General features: G+C 43.1%; 1 protein-coding gene across 1 annotated transcript in view; it reads left to right on the plus strand.

Moving 5' to 3' along the window:
- Window positions 1-27,632, plus strand: part of ANO10 (anoctamin 10) — a 216,603-nt gene that overhangs the window by 148,306 nt on the left and 40,665 nt on the right. The window contains 1 exon segment of the mRNA XM_010842152.1: window positions 12,178-12,294. Within this exon segment, the coding sequence (XP_010840454.1) occupies window positions 12,178-12,294 (117 nt within the window).

Below are 27,632 nucleotides of genomic sequence, written 5' to 3' on the forward strand. Positions count from 1 at the left end.
TGCAGGATATAGTATTCTTGGTTGGCAGGTTTTTACTTTCAGCCCTTTAAATATGTCATTTTAGTCCCTTTTGGCCTGAATTTTTCTCTGCTAAGAACTCCTCTGATAATCTTATGGGATCTTCCTTGAACATGACACGTGTCTTGCTACTTTTAAGATTCTCTCTTTGTCCATTGACAGTTTTATTACAGTGTATCTCAGTATCAGATTCTTTGGGTTCATCCTAGTTGAAGTCTTTTAAATTTCTTGAATTTGGATGTCCATTTTATTCCTCAGATTTGGAGAGTTTTTGACCATTATTTCATCAGATAAGCTCTCTGCTTCTTTCTCGCTCTTCTCTTTCTGAGATTCCTACAATGCACATATTGGTCTTCTTGCTGATGTACATTGTTGTTCAGTCGCTCAGTTGTGTCCCACTCTTTGCGACCCCATGGACTGCAGCATGCCAGACTTCTCCATCCTTCACCATCTCCCAGAACTTGCTCAAACTCATGTCCATTGAGTCAGTGATGCCATTCAACCACCTCATCCTCTATTGTCCCCTTCTCCTTCTGCCTTCAGTCTTTCCTAGCATCAGGGTCTTTTCCAGTGAGTTGGCTCTTTGCATCAGGTAGCCAAAATATTGGAGCTTCAGCATCAGTCTTTCTAATGAATATTCAGAATTGATTTCCTTTAGGATTGACTGGTTTGATCTCCTTGCTGTCCAAGGGACTCTCAAGAGTCTTCTCCAGCACCACAGTTTGAAAGCATCGTTTCTTTGGCATTCAGCCTTCTTTATGGTCCAACTCCACATCCATACATGACTACTGGAAAAACCATAGCTTTGACTAGACGGCCCTTTATTGACAAAGTAATGTCTCTGCTTTTTAATATGCTGTCTATGTTTGTCATAACTTCTTTTCCAAGGAGCAAGCATCTTTTAATTTTGTGACTGCAGTTACCATCTGCAGTGATTTTGAAGCCCAAGAAAATAAAGTCTTTCCCTGTTTCCATTGTTTCCTCATCTATTTGCCATGAAGTGATGGGACCAGATGCCATGATCTTAGTTTTCTGAATGTTGAGTTTTAAGCCAGTTTTTTCACTCTCCTCTTTCACTTTCATCAAGAGGCTCTTTAGTTCCTCTTTGCTTTCAGCCTTCACTGCCATAAGGGTGCTGTCATCTGCATATCTGAGGTTATCCATACTTCTTGCAATCTTGATACCAGCTTGTGCTTCATCCAGCCTGGCATTTTGCGTGATGTACTCTGCATGTAAGTTAAATAAGTAAGGTGACAATATACAGCATTGACATAACTCCTTTCCCAATTTTGAACCAGTCTTTTGTTCCATGTCCAGTTCTAACTGTTGCTTCTTGACCTGCATACAGACTTCTCAGGAGGCAGGTAAGGTGGTCTCTTATTCCCATCTCTTTAAGAATTGTTCAAAAAAAAAAAAAAGAATTGTTCAGTTTGTTGTAATCCACACAGTCAAAGGCTTTTGTGTAGTCAATGAAGCAGAAGTAGATGTTTTTCTGGAATTTTTGTGCTTTTTCTGTGATCCAACGGATGTTGGAAATTTGATCTCTGGTTCCTCTGCCTCTTCAAAATCCAGCTTGTACATCTGGAAGTTCTTGGTTCACACTGTTGAAGCTTGGAGACTATGAAACCTGGCTGATGTACATTACGTATCACTTTTTTATAAATACTTACTTGTTTTATTTTTGGCTGCGTCAGATCCTGGATGAGGTGCATGGGATTTCGTTGCCGTGTGGAGGCTTTCATCGCAGCACAGGCGCTTCTTTCTGCTTGTGCTGCTTGGGCTCGTCAGCTGTGGTGTGTGGGCTTAGTTGCACCATGGCATAAGGGATCTTAGTTTCCCAACCAGAGAAAGAACTTGCATCCCCTGCACTGGAAGGTGGATTCTCAACCACTGGACCACCTGGCAAGTCCCTCCACTGCGAATCTTAAGCTTTCTTCATCTATCTTCTTTTTTTTTGCTCTTCTGACTCAGTAATTTCAGGTAAACTGTCTTAGGGTTCATGGTTATTTTCTTCTCCTTGAGCAAGTTTGATGTTGAACCCATCTAGTGAACTTCTCAATTTAGTTATTGCATTCTTCAGCTCCAGAATTAGTTTAGTTCTCTATTTTTTTTTTAATAGTTTTATCTCTTTGTTGATATTTTCACTTTGTTTATTCATCATTTTCCTGATTGTGATTAGTTTTTTATCTGTGTTCTTTTGTAATTCATTAAGCTTCTTTAAGATGATTGTTTTGCATTCTTTGCCATATAATTTATAGATTTCTGTTTATTTTGGGTCTTTTTTGAGATTTATTATTTTTCTTTATTGTGTCATATTTCCCTGTTTGTGGTGGTGTTAAATTTTGCTGAGATTTGGGCACTTGAAAAAACAGCCACCTCTCCCAATATTTACAGACTAGCTTTGTACAGGCAGAGACCTCCATTAGTCAGCCCAGCTAGAGATTCTGGGAATGTCTCAAACCTTTTCTGGAGATGGTGTCTTTGCTAGATTTGTTCATATAGTTTCCCAGTTAGAGAAGTCTGCTTGTTATCTTTTGAAAAAAGGGTTTGTAATCTCTTGCTCCCTCTGGTGTCTAACTTTAGTATTGCAGTTTCTCTGGTATTTTCAACAATCTCTCTCTTGTTCTCATTGCCCCCGCCCGCCCCAGGCACGCAAAGTATGAAGGATCCTCTCCAGTGCTCTGAGTCTATTGAGACAGTAACCAGTTCCTAGGGAATTCCTTTGATAGGATGGAACATTGAATGTATGTTTCATTTCTCTACTCTTGAAGGAGAAGCCGAGAGTAGATATTTTCTCCCACTTGTGCCAAGTCTTTAGTAGGAGTCTGGTATGACCTTGGTCTCAACTTTCTTGGGCCTGGCAACCCCACCCAAGGAGCTCTCCCAGAAGACGACATGTTTTCTTTAAAGGGCAAGTCTTTGGCTTTAGTTCAACAGTAGAACTTGCGGTTTCTCTGTTACAGGGTGGCATGATTTTGGTGCTCTCGCAGGAGAAGATGAGCACACATCTTTCTACTCTGCCACCTTGAACCAGTCTCACAAGGTGGCATGAGAAAGGACCTCCTATGGCCCCAGGTTTTCTGAAGGCAATTCTTTAATGCATTCACTTTGGTGCTAACTCCCTGCCCCAATCCTTTCCTTTTGTGAGGCTGAATCCCACATTGGTTTTCTTCTGAGTCTCCTTTGGGAGGACCTGCCTTTGTCTCAGGAGACTTGAGCAGCACTTTCCACTCCATAAGCCCTATATCCAGAAGTTCTGGCAAATTGTCTTGCTTTCCAGTCTTGTTCTTTTTAGATTATATGTTTTGTCATTTCAGGAGACCCTGGGGAGGTAGGATAAGACGTGTGCGTGCTTGATCTACCATTTTAAAATGAAAATCACTGAGTTTTTTTCCCTTAAGTGCTTGATTCAATAATTTTTTCTGTCTCAGTTTCATTAATCATTTATTAATTGGCACTTGGCATTTAATTTATCTGATGATGAGAGGATGCTTTTTTGAAGGACTTTCTTTTATTCAGTGGGCTTTGAATGAAAAGAGGTAACCTGGCAGACCTACCTCTGTAGAAATCAAATTAGCTTTACAGAATTCCAAGAATTTATCTCTATTTGCATTTTCCATGTCAGCAGACACAGGGTTTGGGGCACACTGCTACAAACACAGCTGCTACTGTCGATCATATTATGAATTTTCTAGTTTTTATAAAAATGGTTCCACTTGCTCACTGTGCATCTGGCTACTAGACTCCCAAGAGTCTGACAGCCTGCAGTGACCACAGGTGAGCAACGTGGCGATGGCAGAACTTTACCGCTGGTGCCAGATAGCACGTAGCTTCTGAGTGCCAACTTTCTCTGGTCCTGCCTGTTCCTTTTCCGTTTCCCAGCTAAGACACGCTATAATCACTATTTGAAGCATGTTGTTACGGGTCGCCAACTCCTTTGTATTGGTTAGTTTCAGCATTCTACCCATTGCCCCACCCTACCCTCACTTTTTCTTTTCTCCTTTACTTTGTTTAGAATAAAGTTTGTGAGTTTCATTTTAAAGGAAGATAGTTGGCAAAGAATCACAATCATGGCCCACAAAATGTCTTCTCTTTTCACAGACAGGCTATGAAAATCCAGCCCAGCTATTCATTTCGAGGGTGTTTTTCTTCAAATCTGAGCAGATTTATATTTTATCTTAGGCTTTCTTTTATTTATGAAAACAAGTAAAAATAGCTAAAATGCTTTTTACAATTTTTTTCCTCTGTTCAGTTAGCATAAAATAGTTCCCAGCCTTGAACACATTTTCTGTGGGAAAAATATAAACGAGATTTTAAAAATTGATCTTTTGAAACACAGTGCTATAAATGTTATTTAGGTTTCTAGGCTAGACTACAAAAGCTTACTCAATCTATCATGATGCTCATCTTGAATTCTGGATCCTGGTATAAGAACTCAATAAGAAGAAAGTGAGGTCTAATTTGTCCTTTGCTGATCATTCAGACAATGTGGGTTGCTCTCTGCTTCTTTCTTTTTTTCTATTTGTTTCCAATAAGGAATGATTTGCTTTTCTCTCTTCCCCACAATGAATTTTTTTAACTTTTTATTTTATATTGAAATATAACCGATTAACAGTGTTGTAACAGTTCCAGGTGGACAGCAAAGGGACTCAGCTCTACATGTACATGTATCCATTCTCCCCCAAACTCCCCTCCCATCCAGGCTGCCACATAACCATCTCTGCTTCTCTCTACCCCTCTTCCTTGAAGCTGGTTCCGTGTGTGGAAGCTCCTGTGGTGGTGCCTTCCGCATCCCACTTCCTAGCACTCATGGTGTGGTGGGTGGGGGGCGTATACAGTGAGAGAGAACGTTTGCTGTGCTGTGCTTAGTCGCACTTGGTTGTACTTAGGCCGACTCTTTGAAACCCCACCGACAGTAGTTTGCCAGTCTCCTCTGTCTGTGGGGATTTTAAAGGCAAGAATACTAGAGTGGATTGCCATGCCCTTCTCCAGGGGATCTCCCCAACCCAGGGATCAAACCCAGGTCTCCCACTTTGCAGGCAGATTCTTTACCAGCTGAGCCACCAGGGAAGCCCCAGAATGTCTGCTAACTCCAGCCAATTAAATTAATAATTTGTGAATGGTGGTGCTTCTTAACCCTCCCAGAGTATTTTCACTTTTTAAAGATGATATGCATTAATCTAAATAAATGTGTAATAGATGGAACTTCTGAAACTGTAGCCAAGTGGGGGAATAATCGATGTTCAGAAGATTTTGAGAGATAAAGTGAAAGAAGGCCACCATCAAAGCAATCTGGCCCTGCAGCAGTGCACTCTGTATTTGCACACTGTACGAATGCACAGTGATTGCTGTCTCCAGCTTCCTGGGCTCGAGATTAAAAGCCAGACTCTCTGAGCTACAGGTTGTGTGGTTTGGGTCTATTTACTGGGCATGTGGGCAGTGGTGACCAGGTGGGTTAGGAGCCAGGTGGGGCCCGTGTAGTTCATCTGTTACATGAGGAGTAGAATCCCTGTGTTCTTTTCCACGTAAATATTTTTTCCTGCACAAAAATAATGCATATCTGTTAAAGACTAAAGATAAAGAGATCGCCCAAAGTGCCACCATCCAAACAAACTTTCATTATGGACATGTTGATATTTTTTCCAGTCTAGCTAAAAGAGTTGGCATTTTTATTTTGTTCTTTGAGACCCTTCCCCCCCCCCGCCCCCCGCTGAGGACTGTGATTACCTGTTTTGAGGAAAGGATATTTACTGATGATTTGCAATTAGTTCTGTGAAAGAAAAGTGAGGACCCTACATGTGATTCTCACCTGTCCATCCTGGTTTTAAGTTGCATATCCTAAGCAATAAATGCCTTTTAAATTTCTGTGGTCTCAAACGTATTCCCTTCAGTACTGTTGACACTCATGGTCACCCATCGCTCCTCGCCAGGGACCGTGCAGACTCCCTGTTTATGGCTAACCTTCACCTGGCACTCATCCTGGCTCTGTTCCCTGGGACTCCTTCCAGGATCTTCAGCTTTGACCGTGCTCCCCTCTGCCCCAAAGCCTCTCTCATGTTGAGGACTTACATCTTTAAAGAGCAAACCTCCGGCCAGCCCAGGCCTCCCTCCAGATGGGCCCTGGGCCCTCAGCCCTCCTTGACAGGCAGACTCTCTGAAGCCTGTCGCTCGTCCCTCCCTCCTCCAGCCTCACCCGCCAGGCTCTTCTCAGCCCTCTGAGTCCTGCCTCTGTGACCACTCCCACCAGGGCCACCGGAGGCTGCTGCTGGGTACCCCCAAACTTTCTTCCTCAGGCTTCGTGTAAACTTGACCTTCCAGCACCCGCCTTGACTGGCTGCTTTCTCTCCGCTTTGCGTGCGTCTTTCCGGAGCCGCCTGGTTTCTGCCTGCCCCCGCCTGCTGCTCTCAGGCTTCTTGCTGACCCCTCCCCTTTGCCTGTCATTCATGTTTCGGTTCCCCGCTTCCATCCTCCGCCATCGTCTCGCTGCATCTCATCTGTTCTCCTTCACCGCACAGCCTTGGGCAACTCGTCCATTCCCGTGGCTTCATCGGCCCCTTGCCCACACATCAGTGATCCCAGATCTCTGCCTCCAGCCCTCCCACGAACTTGAGACCCGTCTATCACACCGCGTGCTGATGTCTATCTGCATTTAGACACTCCCCCAGATAGCTAAAAATCTATAGCCCGTGCAGACCCCTCCTCCCCTTCAACTGCCCCTCATCCTGGGCTTATCATTTGAATGCACGAGTCCCCTTGACTTCTGCTGACGAGCCCCCCAGTGATTCCTGGAGCTGCAGCCCCACTGCTCTCCCGCACACTCCAGTGTCCCTGCTGACTTGCCTGCACTTGCACACTTGTTCACTCCCCGCACCACAGCCGGAGAAGTCTGATGGAGGCATCTGCATTCATGCCTTCAGCTCCGCCTCACTCCTCTGCCAGGTTATGCAGCTCCCATGTCACTTGGCTTCCGGTTGCCTCTACAACCCCTCTCCCCTCAGCACCCCCAGCCCTTTATGTGTATGTCCTCTCTCTAAACACTTCAGCCCCCTTCTCCTTGCTGAGATAATTCCTTCTCATCAGTCAGGTCTCTGCTCAAACTCACTTCCTTCAGGGAATCCTCTCTGACCTAGTGAAAGTCGGGATTCCTGCTGGTCTAAGTGCCCCTGGTCCCAGTGTAGACCCAGCAGTAATACTCCCACATGGCAACGTGGTGGCCTGTCTTTACTCATCTCCCCACCTAGACTGGGAGCCAGAACATCTCTTTTGCTGCAGTGTTAAGGACACTTAGTCGTGAACAGAGGGGATACACCCAGGGCTGCCTCCTTGTTGGCTTTCGGTGGTGCCGGGGGCCAGTGAAGAATGCTTGGCTGTGTGGCTTGTGGAGGCTCTTCAAGAGCGTGACCCTGGAGCTGTTCAGTGGGAAGTTAAAAGCTTGAAATAAGTAGGTCTACTGGGAACCTATGCTGAAAATATAATTCTAAAGAAAATTATTTCTCTGCATATGGGCTTTTAAAAGCATTTTTTCTAATAGGGTATTTTTAGAAAAGTACACTGTAGAGTTGCTGTTCAGCTGCTCAGTCGTGTCCAACTCTTTGTGACCCCATGGACTGCAGCATGCCAGGCTTCCCTGTCCATCACCAACTCCCGGAGCTTGCTCAAACTCATGGCCACTGAGTCTGTGATGCCATCCAACCATGTCATCCTCTGCTGCCCTCTGCTCCTGCCTTCAGTCTTTCCCAGCATCAGAGTCTTTTCCAGTGAGTCGGCTCTTCACATCAGGTGGCCAAAGTACTGGAGCTTCAGCATCTGCCCTTCCAATGAATATTCAGGGTTGAATTCCTTTAGGATTGACTGGTTTGATCTCCTTGCAGTCCAAGGGACTCTGAAGAGCTTTCTCCAGCACCACAGTTCAAAAGCAGCAAATCTTTGGTGTTCAGCCTTCTTTACTGCCCTACTCTCACATCCATACATGACTTCTGGAAAAACCATAGCTTTGATTATATGGACCTTTGTCAGCAAAGCGATGTCTCTGATTTTAATATGCTGTCTAGGTTCATCATAGCTTTTTTCAAGGAGCAAGCATCTCTTAATTTCATGGCTGCAATCACAGTTCACAGTGATTTTTGGGGTCCCAAAAAATAAAGTCTTACTGTTTCCATTTTTACCCTATCTCTATGCCATGAAGTGAAGGGACCAGATGCCATGATCTTAATTTTTTGAGTTGGGTTTTAAGCCACCTCTTTCACTGTCCTCTTTCACTTTCATCGAGGCTCTTTGGTTCCTCTTTGCTTTCTGCCATTAAGGTGGTGTTATCTGCATATCTGAGGTTATTGATATTTCTCCCAGCAATCTTGATTCCTGCTTATGATTCATCCAGCCTGGCATTTCACATCATGAATTCTGTGTATCAGTTAAATAATATACAGCCTTGAAATACTCATTTCCCAATTTTGAACCGGTCCTTTGTGCCATGTCCGGTTCTAACTGTTGCGTCTTGACCTGCATACAGGTTTCTCAGGAGGCAGGTAAGGTGGTCTGGTATTCTCATCTCTTTCAGAACTGTCTACAGTTTGTTGTGATTCATACAGTCAAAGCTTTAGCTTAGTCAGTGAAGCAGAAGTAGATATTTTTCTGAAATTTTCTTGATTTTTCTATGATCCAACAGACGTGGGCAGTTTACTGATCTCTAATTCCTCTGCCTTTTCAAAATCCAGCTTGTACATCTGGAAGTTCTCAGTTCATGTACTGTTGAAGCCTCAGTTCTGTTCATTCCGACTCTTTGTGACCTCATGTACTGCAGCACTCCAGGCCTCCCTGTCCATCACCAACTCCCAGAGCTTACTCAGACTCATGTCCATTGAGTCAGTGATGCCATCCAGCCATCTCCTCTGTCATCCCCTTCTCCTCTGCCTTCAATCTTTTCCAGCATCAGGGTCTTTTCCAATGAGTCAATTCTTCACATCAGGTGGCCAAAGTATTGGTTCAACATAGGTCCTTCCAATGAATATTCAGGACTTATTTCCCTTAGGATGGACTGGTTGGATCTCCTTTCAGTCCAAGAGGCTCTAAAGAGTCTTCTCCAACACCGCAGTTCAAAAGCATCAATTCTTCGGTGCTCAGCTTTCTTTATAGTCCAACTCTCATATCCATACATGACCACTGGAAGAACCATAGCTCTGACTAGATGGACCTTTGTTGGCAAAGTAATGTCTCTGCTTTTGAATATGCTGTCTAGGTTGGTCATAGCTTTACAGTATGAAAAGACAAAAAGATAGGACATGTTGAAGCGTGGCTTGAAGGATTTTGAACATTATCTTGCTAGCATGTGAAAGGAGTGCAATTGTGCAGTAGTTTGAACATTCTTTGGCATGGCCCTTCTTTGGGCTTGTAATGAAAACTGACCTTTTCCAGTCCTGTGGCCACTGCTGAGTTTTCCAAATTTGCTGACACATTGAGTGCAGCACTTTCACAGCATCATCTTTTAGGATTTGAAATAGCTCAACTGAAATTCCATCATCTCCACTAGCTTTGTTTGTAGTAATACTTTCTAAGGCCCACTTGACTTCATGCTCCAGAACGTCTGGCTCTAGGTGAGTGACCACACCATCACGTTTATCCGAGTCATTAAGACCTTTTTTGTACAGATCTTCTGTGTATTCTTGCCACCTCTTCTTCATCTCTTCTGCTTCTGCTAGGTCCATACCATTTCTGTACTTTATTGTGCACATCTTTACATGAAATGTTCCCTTGGTATCTCTAATTTTCCTGAAGAGATCTTTAGTCTTTCCCATTCTATTGTTTCCCTCTGTTTCTCTGCATTTTTCACTTAGGAGGGCTTTCTTATCTCTCCTTGCATTGTTCATTTAAGAAAGCTGTCTTCTCTCTCCTTGCTATTCTTTGGAACTCTGCATTCAGATGGGTATATCTTTCCCTTTCTCCTTTGAGTGGTTCACTATAGAGAACCCCAAAGGTTGTTGCTATGTAAGTGTGTTAACCATGTTAAAATGACCTCCTGTTTTAACTAGTATTGTCTAATCAATATCAAGTTCTTTTCAATTCAACAGAGTTTTATGGACATTTCATATGGAAACCCGGAGAAGGCAATGGCAGCCAACTCTAGTACTCTTGCCTGGAAAGTCCCATGGGCAGAGGAGCCTGGTAGGCTGCAGTCCATGGGGTCGCTAAGAGTCGGACATGACTGAGTGACTTCACTTTCACTTTTCACTTTCATGCATTGGAGAAGGAAATGGCAACCACTCCAGTGTTCTTGCCTGGAGAATCCCAGGGACGGGGGAGCCTGGTGGGCTGCCGTCTATGGGATCACACGGGGCTGGACACAACTGAAGCGACTTAGCAGCAGCAGCAGCAGCATATGAAAACCATGAGGACCAAGGTCTGTGGCAGCCTTTCCCGGTCTCCCAGTAGCTGGTCCTGGTTCCCAAAGAAGAGTTGACACATCTCATAAGTCCCCTGTGTGCAAGGGAAAACCTCGGCAGGGTCTTCTTTCTCAGTAATTACTACTGAGACTCCAAAGAAGAGAAAATGGGGACAGACTTGTTAGGAGAAATGGAACAGGGCCCATGCCTGGATCATGGTGGGGCTCTGGCAACCTGAGGGCACACCACGCCATTTATAAAAAATAAAGGCGATTTCCTGCCTTAATTCTTCTGCTAAAGAGGTTAAGTCTTATATAAAATTATATCTCAGTAGTCCAGTGGGATGAAATAATGGTACAGTATAGCTCTTTCTGAATTATTCATTTCTTATTTGTAGATTATATCCAGGTTCCTGTTAATTCACTTGGTTCAGAATTGCAACACATGATGTCATCTGTTTTATTTCCTTGTTTTCACATTCCAGACACCTAGTCAGTATCTTCCAATGCCTTCTTTGATCATGACAGTCACATTTCAGAGAAGACTACCCTTCCCTAGTCCATTCCAGACCTCCTATTAATGCCAGGCAGTCCCCGGCCTGCCCTGGGCTTCTGCCGGTTTTCAAGTCTTTGTGTTGAATTATTGCTTGCTCTGGCATGATGCTGATTTCCTCCATTATTTCATGCTTCTCCCAGGAGATATCCACATGTTATTTATCCTTCATCCCTCATTTGAAAATATCACAATAAAGAAATCACTTATTTTTTTTTAACTGTCTTTTCTGCTAATTATTCAGTGCCACATATCTTAGAGGCTGTTCCCTCTCCTTCAGTGGTTTTCTTCATGCCTAATACCTACCTTGAATTTTTATTTTACAGCCTTTGATATTTACTAATTCATGCCATCATCAAAGAGGCAACTTTATTCTTACAACCATTCAGGTTTCTGTGGGTGTTGGCCCTGGGTCACAAGATGATGGCAGCATTAGAGAAACACTGAGTCGAGGCTGCACGTCTGAGCAGCAGACTTAGCAGAGGAAGCGGTCCCTGCTGGCTTATTTCTGCAGAGAAAGAAGCATAATCACAAACCTCATATGATTATTTTAGAGAACCTCTATATGGCGTTGGTAGAGAAGAGAAATAAAATAGCCAGGTTCTAAGTTTCCCGTGTTATAAAGAGAGAGGACATACTCTACCTGTCTGTATTCTGCCTCACAATATATGGAGCCTGCAGCATAAAGTAGTACATTAGTCAGTCAGCTCATCAATACTTATTGATTGTCATTTCATGAAAGACACTGCAGCAGACACTGCTGGGGCAGCAGAGGACTCAAGGCCCCTGCTGTTTAAGGCACATGCATGTTTCATGTAACTCAGCCTGAAGCACAGCACAGCGGAGGGTGTGGTTACACAGAGAGAAACATGTGAGTGCACATGTGGCACCCTAAATATACTGGGAATTAAGACACAAGTAGAAGAATGCATTTTGTGTTAGACTTTTTAGAACAAACTTCATTTTTCATTGAGCCTAGCATATGGTATCATTGTAAGGGAATAACTGGTTTTAAAAGAAGAAAGCAAAGTAAGTCAGTAATGATTGAGTGGCCACAGTAGGGTGAAATGAATAGAAGTTACGGGCCTGGTTGATCTGTGGCTCATCACAGGCCAGTAGTTGGAAGTGACCAACGATTAATGAGCAGGATCGCAGTGTTTAGGCGCTAACTTGCCTCCTTGCCCACATGGTCCAGGGTGTCCCGGCAACGTGTGCTTGTTCTTCTTTTCAGCACATGCTCCTGGCTTTGAAGTTCATCCTTGCATTTGCCATACCTGATAAGCCACGGCATATCCAGATGAAACTGGCCAGATTGGAATTTGAATCTTTGGAGGCGCTCAAGCAGCAGGTAAGGGCAGCTGTCCTGAGAATAAGAATGTATTTCTTTAGCAAATGCCAGGAGACATAAATCGGAGAATTGCTGCTCAGCACTTCCTGCAGCCTTGAAGTTAACCAGTTTAAGTAAGTATAGAAGATTCCAGTTTATTTTCTTTCATTTGTATTTGGATATAGTTGACAAACAATTGCATTCGTTTCAGGCGCACAGCAAAGTGATTCAGTTATACACACACATGCATCTGTTCTTTCTCAAATTCTTTAAGTTCTTACAGAATAGTGAGCACACTTCCCTGTGCTACGCAGTATAGTCCTTGTTGGTTACGTATTTCAGATATAGTAATGAATGTATTTCAGCCCCAAACTCCCTATTTACCCCTCCCCCATGCCTTTCCCCTTTGGGAACCGTAAGTTTGTTTTCTATGGTTATGAGTCTGTTTCTCATTTTTACAAATAAGTTCACTTGTGTCATTTTTTTTTTTTTTTAGATTACACATATAAGTGATACCACATGATGTTTGTCTTTGTCTCACTTACTTCACTCAGAATGATAATCTCCAGGTCAGTCCATGTTGCTGCGAGTGGCATTATTTCATTCTCTTTGATGGCTAAGTGAGACTCCATTGTGTGTATGTACCTCAACTTCTTTATCCATTCACTTGTCGATGGGTGTCCAGGTTGCTTCCATCCCTAGCTATTGTGAGTAGGGCCGCTGTGAACACTGGGGTACACGTGTCCTTTTCAGCTGTGGTTTTCTCGGGGTATATGCCCAGCAGTGGGATTGTTGAGTTGTGTGGTAGTTTCATTCCTAGTTTTTAAGGAATCTCCATACCGTCTTCCATAGTGGCTGTATCATTTTGCATTCCCACCAGCAGTGCAAGAGGGTTTCCTTTTCTCCACACCCTTTCCAGAATTTGTTGTTTGTAGATTTTTCAATGATGGCCATTCTGACCTGTGTGAGGTAATAATACTTCATTGTAGTTTTGACTTGCATTTCTCTAATAACGAGCAATGTTGAACACCTTTTCATGTGTCTATTAGCCATCTGTATGTCTTCTTTGGAGAAATGTTTGTTTCAGCCTTCTGCCCACTTTTTGATTGGGTTGTTTGTTTTTCTGGTATTGAGCCAAATGAGCTTCTTATATATTTTGGAGATTAATCCTTGGTCAGTTGTTTAATTTGCTATTATTTTCTCTCATGCTGAGGGTTGGCTAATAATAATTGTAATGATCAGTCAGACCAGAAGAAAATTTAAATATTTATCTTGAGACTTCTGTTCATAGGAAATTTTAAAGTCTTCTTAAGTTTCCATTTTGTGCATAAAATTATTACAGCAAAGTATTAAAAAGTGATTGATAAAGACTTTCAAGCAAAAAAATATTTGATCAGGGTAAGATTCTTTGGAAGAAGTAGAAAGAAAATAGTACTTCAAGAAAGGAGAAAAGGAAAAACAAAATTTTTACTTATCATTAGGAGTATATTTGTGTCTCTTGAATGGATGGTGGTGGATATCACATCACTATAATGTTAAGCATTTCTTGGATATCTTTAAAAGAGTGACCTTAGAATTTACTTTTAAAATGTCAATATTCACAGTATGCTAGAAAATACATTTTGCAGCTATTTTAATTTATGATGAAATGTTAGATGTCAGCTTAAAATTGTATGGGAGGGCATTTGGCATTCAAAACTTTTAGGGGTGATGTAAGCAGAAATTGTTTTAATTGAACAGCATTGTCTATGGAAGAGTTTTGGTAAATCAGGTTTCTCCACTGATTCCATTTCTAGTGAAGTTTCATAGACTGGGGCAGGCTGGCTGTGTACACACCTTTCCTCCAGGTCAAGGAGGTCTTATTTCATGTTAGTTAAGCTTTCTTCTCCTCTCACTTAGGATTTCACCCTGCCATGAATTTGTTCTAAAAAGCAAAGGGTCTTTCTCAGTGCTGGAGATGACTAGCACGTCTCATGTTACTGAACATATTTACCTGAAAGCCCTACTTCAGATTTGTCATATTTGCTTTGGAGGGATTGATGGATAATAGTGTTTACTATGGATGTGACTAAGTAATGTCCCCAGTCCTCTCGGCTCCTGGATTCATCTTCAGATACTCCCTAGCTGACAGTGAAGCAAAGTCCAGAGTCAAAGATGAGTTTGGTTTACGCTCATCTTCATTGAGAAGTGAAACATTAACCTAAAGTCTGTCTATTTTTTTAAAAGACGAAAACCTCTAAGTGATTTTAAGCCTCTCTGAGGTCTTTTCTCCGGAGGACACAGACATGATTCTCTGATTAACATCCCTAGGAAAACGTGATTTTGGTGTTGATTTTACTGTTAAGTCTCTGGTGGAACAGAGGTACCCAGGAGGTGTTGACTCTGTGTGTGTGTGTGCACATGTGCTCAGTTGTGTCCAACTCTTTGCAGTCCCATGGGTTGTAGCCCCAGGCTCCTCTGTCCTTTGGGATCTTTCTGACCCAGGGATTGAACCCCCATCTCCTGCGTCTCCTACGTTGGCAGGATGGATTCTTTACCACTGAGCCACCTGGGAAGCCTGTTGACTCAGTATGTGTATCAAATGCCTCCATAGAGGGTGTTCTCCTTGCCCTGAAGGTGACATAATCTGTGCAGATGCAGCTCCAGTGTCTTGGATCCAAGTAGGGAGGGAGTCATGTTGAGTACTTGTGGTTTCCTAGGGCCTGGACTGCAAACCCAGGAAAAGCATCCTTCCCCCCACCTCCCACCCCTGCTGGTTTTCATTAAAATTATAATCTGAGACTAAAATCCATCCAGAGTACAACCTGGGCAGAAGGTCCTCTCTTGCTCTCTTGTCTCCTTCTGGCCCAGGGCTTTGCTGTGTGCTTGACACCGCTGCCTGGGTCACCAAGCTCACACTGCTGCCAGTTGGAGACAAAGATTTTCATCATGTTTCCTCCTTAGTCTCACTGTGCGGAGGTTCTGGAAGGTCATAGGTGTGGAAGGTCACCCATTTTGTGCTTTTCAAAAACTCTAATTCAGTGGCATGTCTTTAGTTTACTTGCCCAACTAGTGTCATTTCTAGGATATAGAGTTTTTCTTTTTCTTTTTCACTCTGATGTTTACCTGTGTGTTTTGTAAACAAGTGGAGCTTCACCTCACTGGGCTGTTCCCGTGGACTAAAGGCAGAGAGGAGGGCTTCTGCCACATCTTCTGGTTAGTTGGGCCCTGATCAGAAGTGGAGTTATGGAAAACATTTTTAAGAATAAATCTCATTAGTGCCGAGCCTGTCGCCAGACTCTTTCACTGTCAAGTGACCAGAAATTGACAACAGACTTGTCAATAGGAAAGATCATTCATGAATAATTATTATATTGTGTTTAATTTATATTTGAATTGCTACTTTTCAATTCCATTTCCATTTTATGGACAAATGCGATTGAGAAATTTAAGTCATTGGACAGTTCTTTTTTGTGTGTAATTTTGTTTATTTTATTTTTGGCTGTGCTAGGTCTTTCTTGCTGCACGGACTTTTCTCCAGTTGCGGAGAGCGGGGCCTGCTGCTCTGTAATTGTAGTGTGCGGGCTTCTCATTCCAGTGGCTTCTCTTGTTGTGGAGCTCGGACGCTAGGGTGCGTGGGCTTCAGTAGTTGCCGCGTGGGCTCAGCAGCTGCAGCTCACAGGCCTAGTTGCTCAGCGGCAAGTGTGATCTTCCCAGACCAGGGATCAAACCCATGTCTCCTGCATTGGCAGGTGGATTCTTTACCACTAAGCCACCAGGGAAGCCCTGGAAAGTTCTTACATTGGGCTGTACATCTTGAAAGTAAAACTTTCAAAAACGCATGTGTTAGGAATTCCCTGGTGGTCCAGTGCTTAGGACTCCAAGCTTTCACTGCCTAGGGTTCAGCCCCTGGTAGGATAACTAAGATCCCGAAAGCTGTGTGGTGCAGCCAAAAAAAAAAAAACATATTTTTAGGCACCACACCATGAAGATTCTGTTCCCCTAAGTCTAAGATGGACCCAGATTACCTACAGTTAAAAGACCCTTCCTTTTGCTCCAGGAACCTTCTCCTCAACCCCAGCCCCCAGCAAATCTGGATCCCAAGTACCGTCAGGTGAATGCTGAGAAGGAGCAAATTCTGAGTCAGTTTCTGCCCCAGGAATAAGTCAGGTAGCATATTCACACCTCAGATTTTTGTTTAATAAAATAAAAGGCTGGACTCGTGGGCCAGAAATGTGCATGTTGTAGCGAACACCCAAGTGATTCCAGCGCGGGAGGTGTGGACCCACCGGGGGACCCACTGTGCTCTATGGACATGGCTGTTCCTCCAGCTCATGGGGCAGGGGCCGCGGGGAGTGGGGGAGTGCGCATGGAGAAGAAGGATACCCAGAGCAGTTCTTTTCTCAGCATCAGATAGGAAACTGTGGCATTTCTAAATACATAAGCAAATGAGCTATACTTGAAGGTGAGAGGCAAACTGGGGAAAATAAAATTGTTTGCTTTGCAAAGGGCATCTTGAAATGATTAGACTTCAGTCGGTGAGACCTTTACAGAGAATTCTAGACAGTAAATATCAGCCTAGTGATGCCCTTTTATTTCTTTTCAAATTGATGTATTCAACTCTCAGTAATTTTTAAGATCCAGTTAAAAATAGAAAGGAGTCTTATCCAGGTACCATTTGCTCCCTGGCTGGCCTGGAGCACAAGGACACAACATCCTCAGTACAGTCATCCTTCTGGGCAGACCGCCCTCTCAGGAGCCGAGCGCCCACGGAAAGCCCGGAAGCTGGTCCAGTGGAGCCTCTAAGAAAGAACAGCCTCAGAAATCAGTTGAAAGAACAAATAAGGACTTGAAGAAGATGCCACGATGTGAATTATGGCCCTCCAGGGTTCTAACCAGATGTGAGACCTTGACCAGCTGGCCGTCTGGGCCAGCCTGCATGAAGTAACATTTTTGTTTTCTAGGGTTACGTGCTTTTAAGCCATTTCTGACGTTTCCCAGGAGCTTCTGAACTTTCCTTTCCCTGCCTATTTGTGCTCTCAAGGTGTGGTAGCAAGATCTGCATTCTTAATGGAAAGTTAGGAGTTTCACAATGAGGAATGAGGATGTTAAAGTATTTGACAATTGAGTATGTAATCACATGTTGGTCTGCCAGCATGTCGTTCAGAAGGAAATATTGAATCCAGATAAAGAACTGACTGCTGAGGAGCCGGTTATGGAGGCAGTTGGTGCCGAAGCCTCCATCGTTGGGGAGGGGATGGTCCATTTCCCTGGGCGCCGAGTCGGCCCCAGCTTCATGAGCCCAAGCGACCTAAAGGTAAACTGAAGTCCACAGTTCCAGCAGACCCTCTGAGCTGGCTTCTCCCTCTCTCCCATGTCAGGAGTTTGTCTCACAGCCTCGTGCAGCTTCGGGGCAAGTGGATTGACCCCCTGTTTTGGAGTCTCCACAGATGGCCCTCGCACACACGGGCAGAGTGAGGCAGCAGTGACACAGTGTGACACACCCATGTGAAGCAGGGCAGTGGCAGGGAGATGAGTTTGGTGACGGAGGAGGACCACCTCAGGCTTGGGTGCCCTGACTCACTGGGCAAACCAGGAGTGAGATGGTTGGTGAAACGGTGCCACGAAACCAGAGGGAATGGCGCGTCAATTCCACCTTTGCAGCAGCCCCGCCTGTTTTCATGATAAGAGCACAGCCGGGCAGTGGCGACGACCAAGGGTAGTAGCAGGCAGCAAGCAGTGGGAGGACGGCTGAGCCAGGCATTCTTCTAAGCCTTCCACGTGGGCTGCGACTCCTGATAGCAGCACTCGGAGGTGGGCTCCGTTAGCCATTTGCACTTGATTTTTCACATGGTACATTTCTCTCCAATTCATAAATGATAACTGTCTTCAAAGTAACTAGTGCACTAGCAAACACTGGTTCATGTACCTCTTACTGAGACCCCAAAGCAGGTCTCCTCTTACTTTTGGGTCTCACAGAGTCACACTGCTGGTAACCCTGACCACCCAGGGACCCCAGGCACCGCCAGCTGCTCAGACCTTCCCTCCCCGGAGAGCCCCGCTCTGGCATGTGACAGAGGGGCCTGGCGCCCACTTCTGTGTATCTACCCCTCTACCCCTCTGCCCTTGGCCAGGTGACGCCTTTCATACCCAAGTCCCCTCAGCCAGCTCTGACTAAATCTCCACTTAATCAAACTGAGTTTGTTGACTCATACATAGTTCAGAAGCTAATACATTAGGTAAATGACAAATGATGTCCTTGGACAAAAAAAGAGGAATCTTAAAATAGGTGCTCGGGCAAAAATGGAAACAGTTAGGTCATATGCCTTTCTGGGATCACTGGGGAAGGGAATACATTCTGAGGAATTACATGAGAGCACTTTAGAAGGACTCCATGCCTAGCCTTGATGAAGCCCAAATCCTACTTTTTCTGAAAGGACCGACTATGGTTGATATCAGTAAAAAGGGTAGCTCCCAAAGAGACCATAAAATAACCCTGAATCAAGCCAGATAGAATTCTAAAGTAGTTTTTGCTTGACTCTGAAATAATCCTGTCCCTACCACTGTTGGTTAGGGTTTTTTTTTTCCCCCTCTGCAGTTTTTGCTCTGACTAAAGAAAAAACGTTTTAAAGTGCATGAAGGCGTCCAGACACTAGAATAAGATGCTTCATGAAAGCCCAAGAAAGCCTCTGATCATTTCTGTCTCCATAGTAAACAATGTATATAAATTGCTACTTACTCTCATTTCCTAGTCCTCTGGGAAAAATTTAATATTTGTACATTTGATTATTCCCCCAGATGTAAAAGACATGGCTAAATCAGGACCAGATTTATTTTTTCTTCTGGAAATTACTGAATAAGCCATGGAACAGAATAAAATGTAGCATCTTCCTAGTCACTGTATGAGTTGATGAGCCGCAGTGAGGGCAGAAATGGCCTGGAAGCAGAGCTGTCCTCGGCAGAGAAGGGCCGCAGGTTCACTGTGCTCTGGGACTGATGCCCTGTGCTTTGGACTGTATGTCATTAAAATACGTCTGTGTTTGTAAAGGAAAAAATTCACCCTATAATAAACTATTCTAGAAATTTCAGAATGCTTGGAACTGCATGTTTAAAAAGAAAAGAAAGATGTTTTCTGGTGAGGTATTAAAAGTTCTTAGAGTTCCAGTCTCAGCTTCTATACTAGATTAGTGATTATACTGCCTTGAGGGCCCACATGTGTGAGAGCAGGTCTTCCTTCTCCACATAAATGCGTGGGCTGTTAGAAATACATCTATTTATTTTAAAAAAAAAAAACAAGTGTTCTAAGATGTATTTTTTTTTAATCTATTGGAGTATAATTGCTTTACAGTGTTCTGTTATTTTCAGCTATACAGCAAAGTGAATCAGTTATATGTATACATGTATCCCCTCTTCCTTGGATTTCCTTCCCATGTAGGTCACCAGGAGCACTGAGTTCCATGTGCTATACAATAGGTTCTCATTGCTGCTGCTGCTGCTAAGTCGCTTCAGTTGTGTCCAACTCTGTGCAACCCTGTAGACGGCAGCCCACCAGGGTCCTCTGTCCCTGGGATTCTCCAGGCAAGAACACTGGAGTGGGCTGCCATTTCCTTCTCCACTGTTCTCATTAGTTATCTTTCTTATACATAGTAGCATATGTATGTCAATCCCAGTCTCCCAGTTCATCTCACCTGGCTTCCCCCCTCTTGGTGTCCATACCTTGGTTCTCTACATCTCTGTCTTATTTCTGCTTTGCAGATAGGTTAATTTGTACCATTTTTCTAGATTCCACATAAATGCCTGAATACACAGTATTTGTTTTTCTCTTTCTGACTTACTTCATTTCTAGGTCCATCCACATCCCTGCAAATGGTACAATTTTATTCCTTCTTAAGGCTGAGAAATACTCCATTGTATGTATATGTGCCACATCTTCTTTACCCATTCCTCTGTTGATGGGCATTTAGGTTGCTTCCATGTCCTGGCTATTGTAAACAGAGCTGCAGTATACATTGGGGTGCAGGTGTCTTTTTGAATTATGATTTCCTCCAGGTATGGCCCAGGACTGGGATTGCTGGGTCATATGGTAGTTCTAGTTTTAGTTTTTGAAGGAACCTCCATACTGTTCTCCATAGTGACTGTATCAATTACATTCCCACCAACAGTGTAAGAGGGTTCTCTTTTCTCCACACCCTCTGCAGTATTTATTGTTTATAGTTCTTTTTGATGATGGTTGTTCTGACTGGCAGAGAAGGCAATGGCACCCCAATCCAGTACTCTTGCCTGGAAAATCCCATGGACAGAGGAGCCTGGTAGGCTGCAGTCCATGGGGTCACTAAGAGTCGGGCACGACTGAGCGACTTCCCTTTCACTGTTCACTTTCACGCATTGGAGAAGGAAATGGCAACCCACTCCAGTGTTCTTGCCTGGAGAATCCCAGGGACAGAGGAGCCTAGTGGGCTGCTGTCTGTGGGGTTGCACAGAGTCGGACACAACTGAAGCGACTTAGCAGCAGTAGCAGCAGCATTCTGACTGGAGTGAGGTGATATCTTATCATTTTGATTTGCATTTCTCTAATAATTAGTGATGTTAAGCATGTTTTCATGTGCCTTTTGGCCATCTGTATGTCTTCTTTGGAGAAATATCTGTTTAGGTCTTCTACCCATTTTTTGATTGGTTTGTTTTTTTGATATCAAGCTGCATGAGCTGTTTGTATATTTTAGAGATTAATCCTTTGTCCATTGCTTCATTTGCAAATATTTTCTCCCATTCTGTGGGTTGTCTTTCTTCTTGTTTATGGTTTCCTTTGCTGTGCAAAAGCTTTTAAGTCTCATTAGGTCCCATTTGTTTGTTTTTGTTTTTATGTTTTATTATCCTAGGAAGTGGATCAGAGAAGATCTTGCCACTATTTATGTCAAAGAGTGTTCTGTTTATGTATTCCTCTAAGAGTTTTTAGTGTCCAGACTTACATTTAGGTCTTTAATCCATTTTGAGTTTATTTCTGTTTATGATGTTAGAGAGTGTTCTAATTTCATCCTTTTACATGTAGCTATCCAGTTTTCCCAGCACCACACGTGGAAGAGACTGTCTTTTCTCCACTATATGCTCTTGCCTCTCTTGTCATAGATTAGGTGACCACAGGTGTGTGGGTTTATCTCCGGGCCTTCTATCCTGTTCCATTAATGTATATTTCTGTTTTTTGTGCCAGTACCATACTGTCTTTATTACTGTAGCTTTGTTGTTCTAAGATATTAAAAGACTGTATTATTGGCTTTATTAATATCAAAGATATATTTCTGTGGCTACCAGACTAGAAGCATCTTAGAGACAGGATTGCTTCAGACACAGAATTCATATCTGTTGAATGAATGAGTCAGTAATTAGGTGATGGGCCACAGCCTCATCCCTTTGTGCCTTTTTCTGTTATTAAATTGTAGTCCTTTGGCTTTGAGGTTGTCCTCTGTGTGTTAGATTTGGGATTTAGGAAACCATCGTTGAGTTCTTACTGTGTCAGGAAGCCATAGGCTCTTTTAAAAATTACTTCCATTTTTAATTACTAGTAAACTGTTAAAATGGAAAACCTCTTTTTAAATATAATAAATAATATTATTTTGCATGGATTTCCAATGCTACAGAACCTCAGGGATATGATTGAATATCGTATCATATAGTGAATGTAAACCTGAGATTGGGCTGGAAATACAGTGATTGAGAGCCTTGGAAATTGAGCCTTTAAAGTAAATCCGTAAGAGTAGGATATATAGTGATTTGCTTCTTTCTCCTAAGAATAGAATGCAGAAAACAGGAAATATTCAGATTTAAGGACTTCCTGAAATATTTAACTAAAGGAAGGTAACCATTTCATGTTGATAACAGCTCTAAGAATATAAGTAGTTAATTCTACTGAATTCATAATGAGTCAAAATTAAAGTACAGATATTAAAATTCAGCAACAAATATCGAGGACATGGTATGGTCAAAGCACAAAAATGTGGAGCATCACAAAGTCCCATAACTCATATGATTGTCAAATGGTAGAATTGAAAAGCCTGTAGAAAAGACCCTGTCCCAAAGGCAGACTGTACAGTCTAAGGAAAGGGTCATTAGCTATGGTTGTTACCTTCCAAAGTGGTCTCCAGTGACCCCTGCCTCCTGGCGTCCATACCGTGGGAGTCCCCACCAACCCTCTACTCTGTTTGGTCTGTGTAATCAGTAGAGTACTGCAGAAGTGTTGGTATGTCTCTTCTGGGGCTAGGTCATAAGACAGACATTGTGGCTTCTGCCCTCTTCTCCCTCGTGGATCATTTGCTTTTGGGAAGTTAGCTGCCATGCTGTGAGAACACTCTACATTAGGTAGGTCATCCAGAGGACACAACTGCTGGTTGGCCCCAGAGGTGGATGTAGGCAGTCGAGGCTCCTCAGCCCTCCCCCGTCCTTGGAGTGTACGTTCTGCCCACCATTCCCACACTGGGAGCGGTTTCAAGGACGCAGCCTTGAGGGAGTCATGTCTTGTGCCTGTGACTGAACCCAGTGAAAGCCTTTATATTAATTTTTAAGGTTTTGATGGGTGGATGCAGAGATCTTGCAGCCATCCAAGACAAGCGTTGTCTGTAATTTCTTTTCTTTATTAAAATTTCCCCCTAGCAGTCTGGAGTGCTCTTCCCCTTTCTTTGGTCTCTCTTTGCCCGCCATGTAAGGGGGCCAGTCACCTGGGGCATTCCTGAAGTTGCAGACCAACACTCAGGCCACCAGTGGAGAGGCCCACATGACTAGGAATGTGATTGACCACCAATAGCCACGTGAACAAACCATCTTGGAAGCACATAGTCTAATCCAGGGGTTGGCAGACTTTTTCTGTAAAAATATAGTAAATACTTTAGGTGTGTGGGCCATAGACTCTCTCTTGAACCTACTCAGTCCTGCTATTATAGAGCAAAAGCTGCCATGCCCAGTATGGGAATGAAAGGAAGAGACTGTGTTCCAATAAAACTTTATTTACAAGAACAGGCAGTAGGCCAGGTTTGGCCTGAGGACTGCAGCTTATCACCCCTCCTGTAGCCTGTCAAGCCTTCAGAAGACTGCAGTCACTGCCTGTGTTCTGACTGAAGCTTCCTGAGAGTCCCTGAGCCAGAGCCACCCAGCTGCTTCCAAATTCCTGAGAATAAATACTTAATGTTTAAGCCACTAAGTTTTGAAGTATTTTGTCACACAATAGTAGATAACTAAATAGGTAACTAATCCAGGAAAGGAGGCTGGCTGACAGATGAACGAAGCTTGGCTGTGAGTTGGTAACTATTGAAGCTAGGTGGTGGGTAGCACCATGGAGGTTCATTATATTATTATCTCTACTTCTGTGTAATAAAAGGTTAAAAGGAATCCCAAAAAAACAGAAAAAGAAACTATTAGAGAATTATCTAAAATCAGAGCATCAATAAATCCTGGTGCTTGTGCTGCTCACCCATGTCTCTGGCTCTGAACCCTGTGTTCTCTTGGCCCCCTCTTCTAGCAAAGCCTTGGCTGTTTGCCTGTATTTTTCCATCGATTCATTGCCACATTAATACTTTCAACTTAATATCCAAGATAGTTCTTTGAACTTTGATGCCATTGCTGCCGTTGAACCATCTTTGAGGCTTTTCCACTTTATTCCTCTACACTGTTGTTGCTGTTCAGTCACTAAGTTGTGTCCAACCCTTTGCGACCCCGTGGACTGTAGCCCACCAGGCTCCTCTGTCTCCTCTGTCCATGGAGTTTTTCCAGGCGTGAGAACTGGAGTGGGTTGCCATTTCCTTCTCTAGAGGATCTTCCTGGACGAGGGAACGAACCCACTTTGGAAACAAACCCCTGCTTTGGCAGGCGTACTCTCTACCTCTGAACCACCTGGGAAGCCCCTCTTTACACTGTAGACTGTAAAAAACAGTCATTACCGAGAGATGGAGCCCTGTTCAAAGATCTACAGAGTCCAGCCTTGACATGACCTGGGGTATAATAATAGTTTACATTCTTACTGATCTTGGCTCTCAGGAGGATACTAGCAAATCCAATACCTTAATGAATTCTTACACAGCCTGGGAGGGTAGGTCTGGCAGGTTTCACTCTAGCATTTTATAGATGAGAAATTTGGAGACTCAGAGTTTAAATGGCCTTCCCTGGTGACTCAGACAGTAATGAAATCAACTACAATGCAGGAGACCTGGGTTCAATCCCTGGGTCTGGAAGATCCGCTGGAGACGGGAGTGGTTACCCACTCCAGTGTTCAGCAGGGTCCAGAATCTAGCCTCTGGTCCAGTGTTCTTTCTTCCTCCCTGTACCACCTCTCCCAGGCTTGAGGAGAAGCAGGTAGAATTTGACTTCAAATGAAATGACTATGTGAAATACCTCACACAGCACTTGGCACATGGGCTCTCAGTCAGTGTGTTTACATTCCCTTTAAAACACCTTCGAAATTGGAAATCACCTTGACAGGGTTTTAACTGGCAGTATAAATGATAATGTGTTAATTGTTAGGTGCATGAAATAGATATTTGAAATAACCTATCTTTTGATTGATTACACTGATCCCCAAAAGGGTTCTTGTGTTTGATTCAGAGAACAGGTCTGGATTATTCTGCTTCTGTAGTTCCCCAGGACAATCATGAAATAAGCTTTAGTGTTAGATTTTGAACAGCTCATGCTTTCTGTACACTTAACCAAATGTCCTTGGTGATGACATTTACAAATGAGATACAACTTTGAGAACAGGCGAAGAAGGTAGTGGGAAAGCAGAGAGCAAAATGCCAAATGTGAAAAAATGCCTCTGAATGCCAAAACTCAGTTCACCAGGACATCATTTCTCTCCTTTCTTCTTTCAGAGATCTGTCTAAATAATGTTGTGTGTTCCTATCCTTAGCATGTGGTTAGGAGGAAATGAATTTTTCCATCAAACATTTTTGAGTTTTCATTTCTTTCCTTCCTATTGGTGGCAGTCCTTTTAGATAAAGTCTACAAGGCACTTACTACTGGCCAGGTAACTTTGTTTTCAGGGCTGTAGCTTTATATCCTTCATTCTCCCCCCACCCTAAGGCAAATTTGGGGAAAAAATCTCATTTGTTTGGAATCTTATATTGTTATTTTATTTGTTATTTTGAATCTTAAGTTTCTCTCCAGTTCTTCATTCAAGTTGCTTAAAGCAGTGTTTTTGTGGGTAGATTTGCAGCTTCCTTTGTTTAAATTGTTTTGGGAAAAAAATGATAATCGTATTTTAAATTTGCAAGTCTGGTTTTAGTCATAGGCACGAGAGAAAAATGAGCTGCCAAATGTCTGGAAAACACAACTCCAACCTCCTCTACTTTCACATGTGATAAATACTGCTTTGAGTAGAAACAGAAAAATCCAGATTGTTTTTTTTAAACTTCTTGGACTAATGGATTCACCATTTTTTAAGGTATGTTGTAGAAAACCATTTGCAAAAACTTGAATCTGGTTTATTTAAACTGTATGCAGGATAGCATGCACAAATCATTGTGAAAATGATCTGTGATTAAACAATTACAGTCAGAACAGTGTACTAAGGAATTGTAATTCTCACAGTCTCTACCAAAATACTGACCTTAAAGGAAGTGTGTAGATCCTCTGAGGATGTACAGTGTGCCAGGAACTGGGTGGGTGGTTTGCAAATGGCTTTTGGCATCAGGTATAGGTGTCTTGGGAATTCCAGCTTTACCATTACTGAGTAACTGGACAAGTTCCGAAACCTCTCTGGGCCTCAGTTTCATCCTCTGTAAAATGGGCATAATGTCAGGAACAAACACATGGGGTGAGCAAGTAGATGGAGGCACAAATCAGAGCCTCTAAATCTATGGCTTTTCTACCATTTTCTACCATAGAACAAATGGGTATAAAGAACAGACTTTTTTTAATTGGAATACAGTTGCTGCACAATGCTGTGTTAGTTTCTGCTGCGTAGTGAAGTGAATCAGCTATATGTATGCATATACCCCCTCCCTCTCGAACCTCCCTCCCACCCCAGTCCTCTAGGCTGTCACCAGGCTGGGGTCCCTGTGCTTCGCAGCAGGTTCCCACTAGCTGTCTGTTTTACACATGGTAGTGGTTATACATCCCAGTTTCCCAATTCATCCCACCTTCCCCTTCCTGCTCTGTGTCCACATATCCATTCTCTACATCTGCGTCTCTATTCCTGCCCTGCAAATAGGTTCTTCTGTACCATTTTTCTAGATTCTACCTATATGTGTTAATATATGATGCTTGCTTTTCTCTTTCTGATTTACTTCACTCTATATGACAGACTCTGGGGTCCATATATATCTCTAAAAATGATCCAATTTTGTTCCTTTTTATGGCTGAGTAATATTCCATTATATATATGTACCACATCTTCTTTATCCATTCCTTTATCCTTTATCCATTCCATATCCATGTTAATGGACATCTGAGTTGTTTCCATGTCTTGGGTATTGTACAGAGTGTTGCAGTGAACATTGGAAGGTATGTATCATTTTTACTTATGGTTTTCTCAGGGTAAATAACAGACTTCTCAGTGGAGTGCCACAAGAAACTTTTGGCCACTAGGAAATAAAATCCTCCTTTTTAATAGTTCATCCATGGAGATCCTGCCGAAGAGAAATAACTACTTACTTTGAAAATTGCCCTGCTTTCTGGCAATGAGCAGTCTTGGATCCCTCCAAGCCCTGGGATTCCTTAAAAATTGTTGCTGTCCAGCTGTATTTTAACCCCTAACAAGCCCTCTTGAAATTCTAATCAACAAAAATTAATTTGGATTTCAAGTGGATTCTGGAAGTGAAGAGTGGTGGCAGGTCACCGGATGGCACCCCTTCCTTCAGAAATCACAGTGGGGCTCTCAATGAATGGTTCTTCTTGGGCTCATGCTTGAAAGTCTTTGCTCATTCAGTGGCAGAATTCACTGAGTGGTAGAAATGAATTAGAGCCTAGAGTTTCTCATAAGAATAATGATATTAATTCACCATGATAGAGCTGAGCTCCAGGTATAAAATTCTATAGAATCTTTGCATGCCAGTCAGCCGCTGTTCTCCTTTCTTTTACCCCCTCCTCCCACTCCTCATCTTTATCTCTTCTTTCTTTTTCAGTTTTCCAAGAAAGGAAAAGGGCAGAGTAGCCACTCTGAATTTGTTGATGTCCAAAAGCCTTCCCTTAACCTTCATTCTTTGTCTTTGGGTTACTAGTTGGAACCTCTTTTTTTGGCTTCATTTCCTTTTAGTAAATTATCCTGCTTTTCCTTCCATTTATCTTTGCAGGGGCTCGTGCATCCCTTTTGTTCTGCTGTTTCTGTCTTTCAGCCTCCTAGGACTTAGTCTCACACCCTTTCCAGGGATGAGCTCAGGCCCAGAGGTCTGTGCTGCCAGCCAGCC

This window comes from Bison bison, unplaced genomic scaffold (assembly GCF_000754665.1).
Source record: "Bison bison bison isolate TAMUID 2011002044 unplaced genomic scaffold, Bison_UMD1.0 scf7180017864171, whole genome shotgun sequence".
NCBI lineage: Eukaryota > Metazoa > Chordata > Mammalia > Artiodactyla > Bovidae > Bison > Bison bison.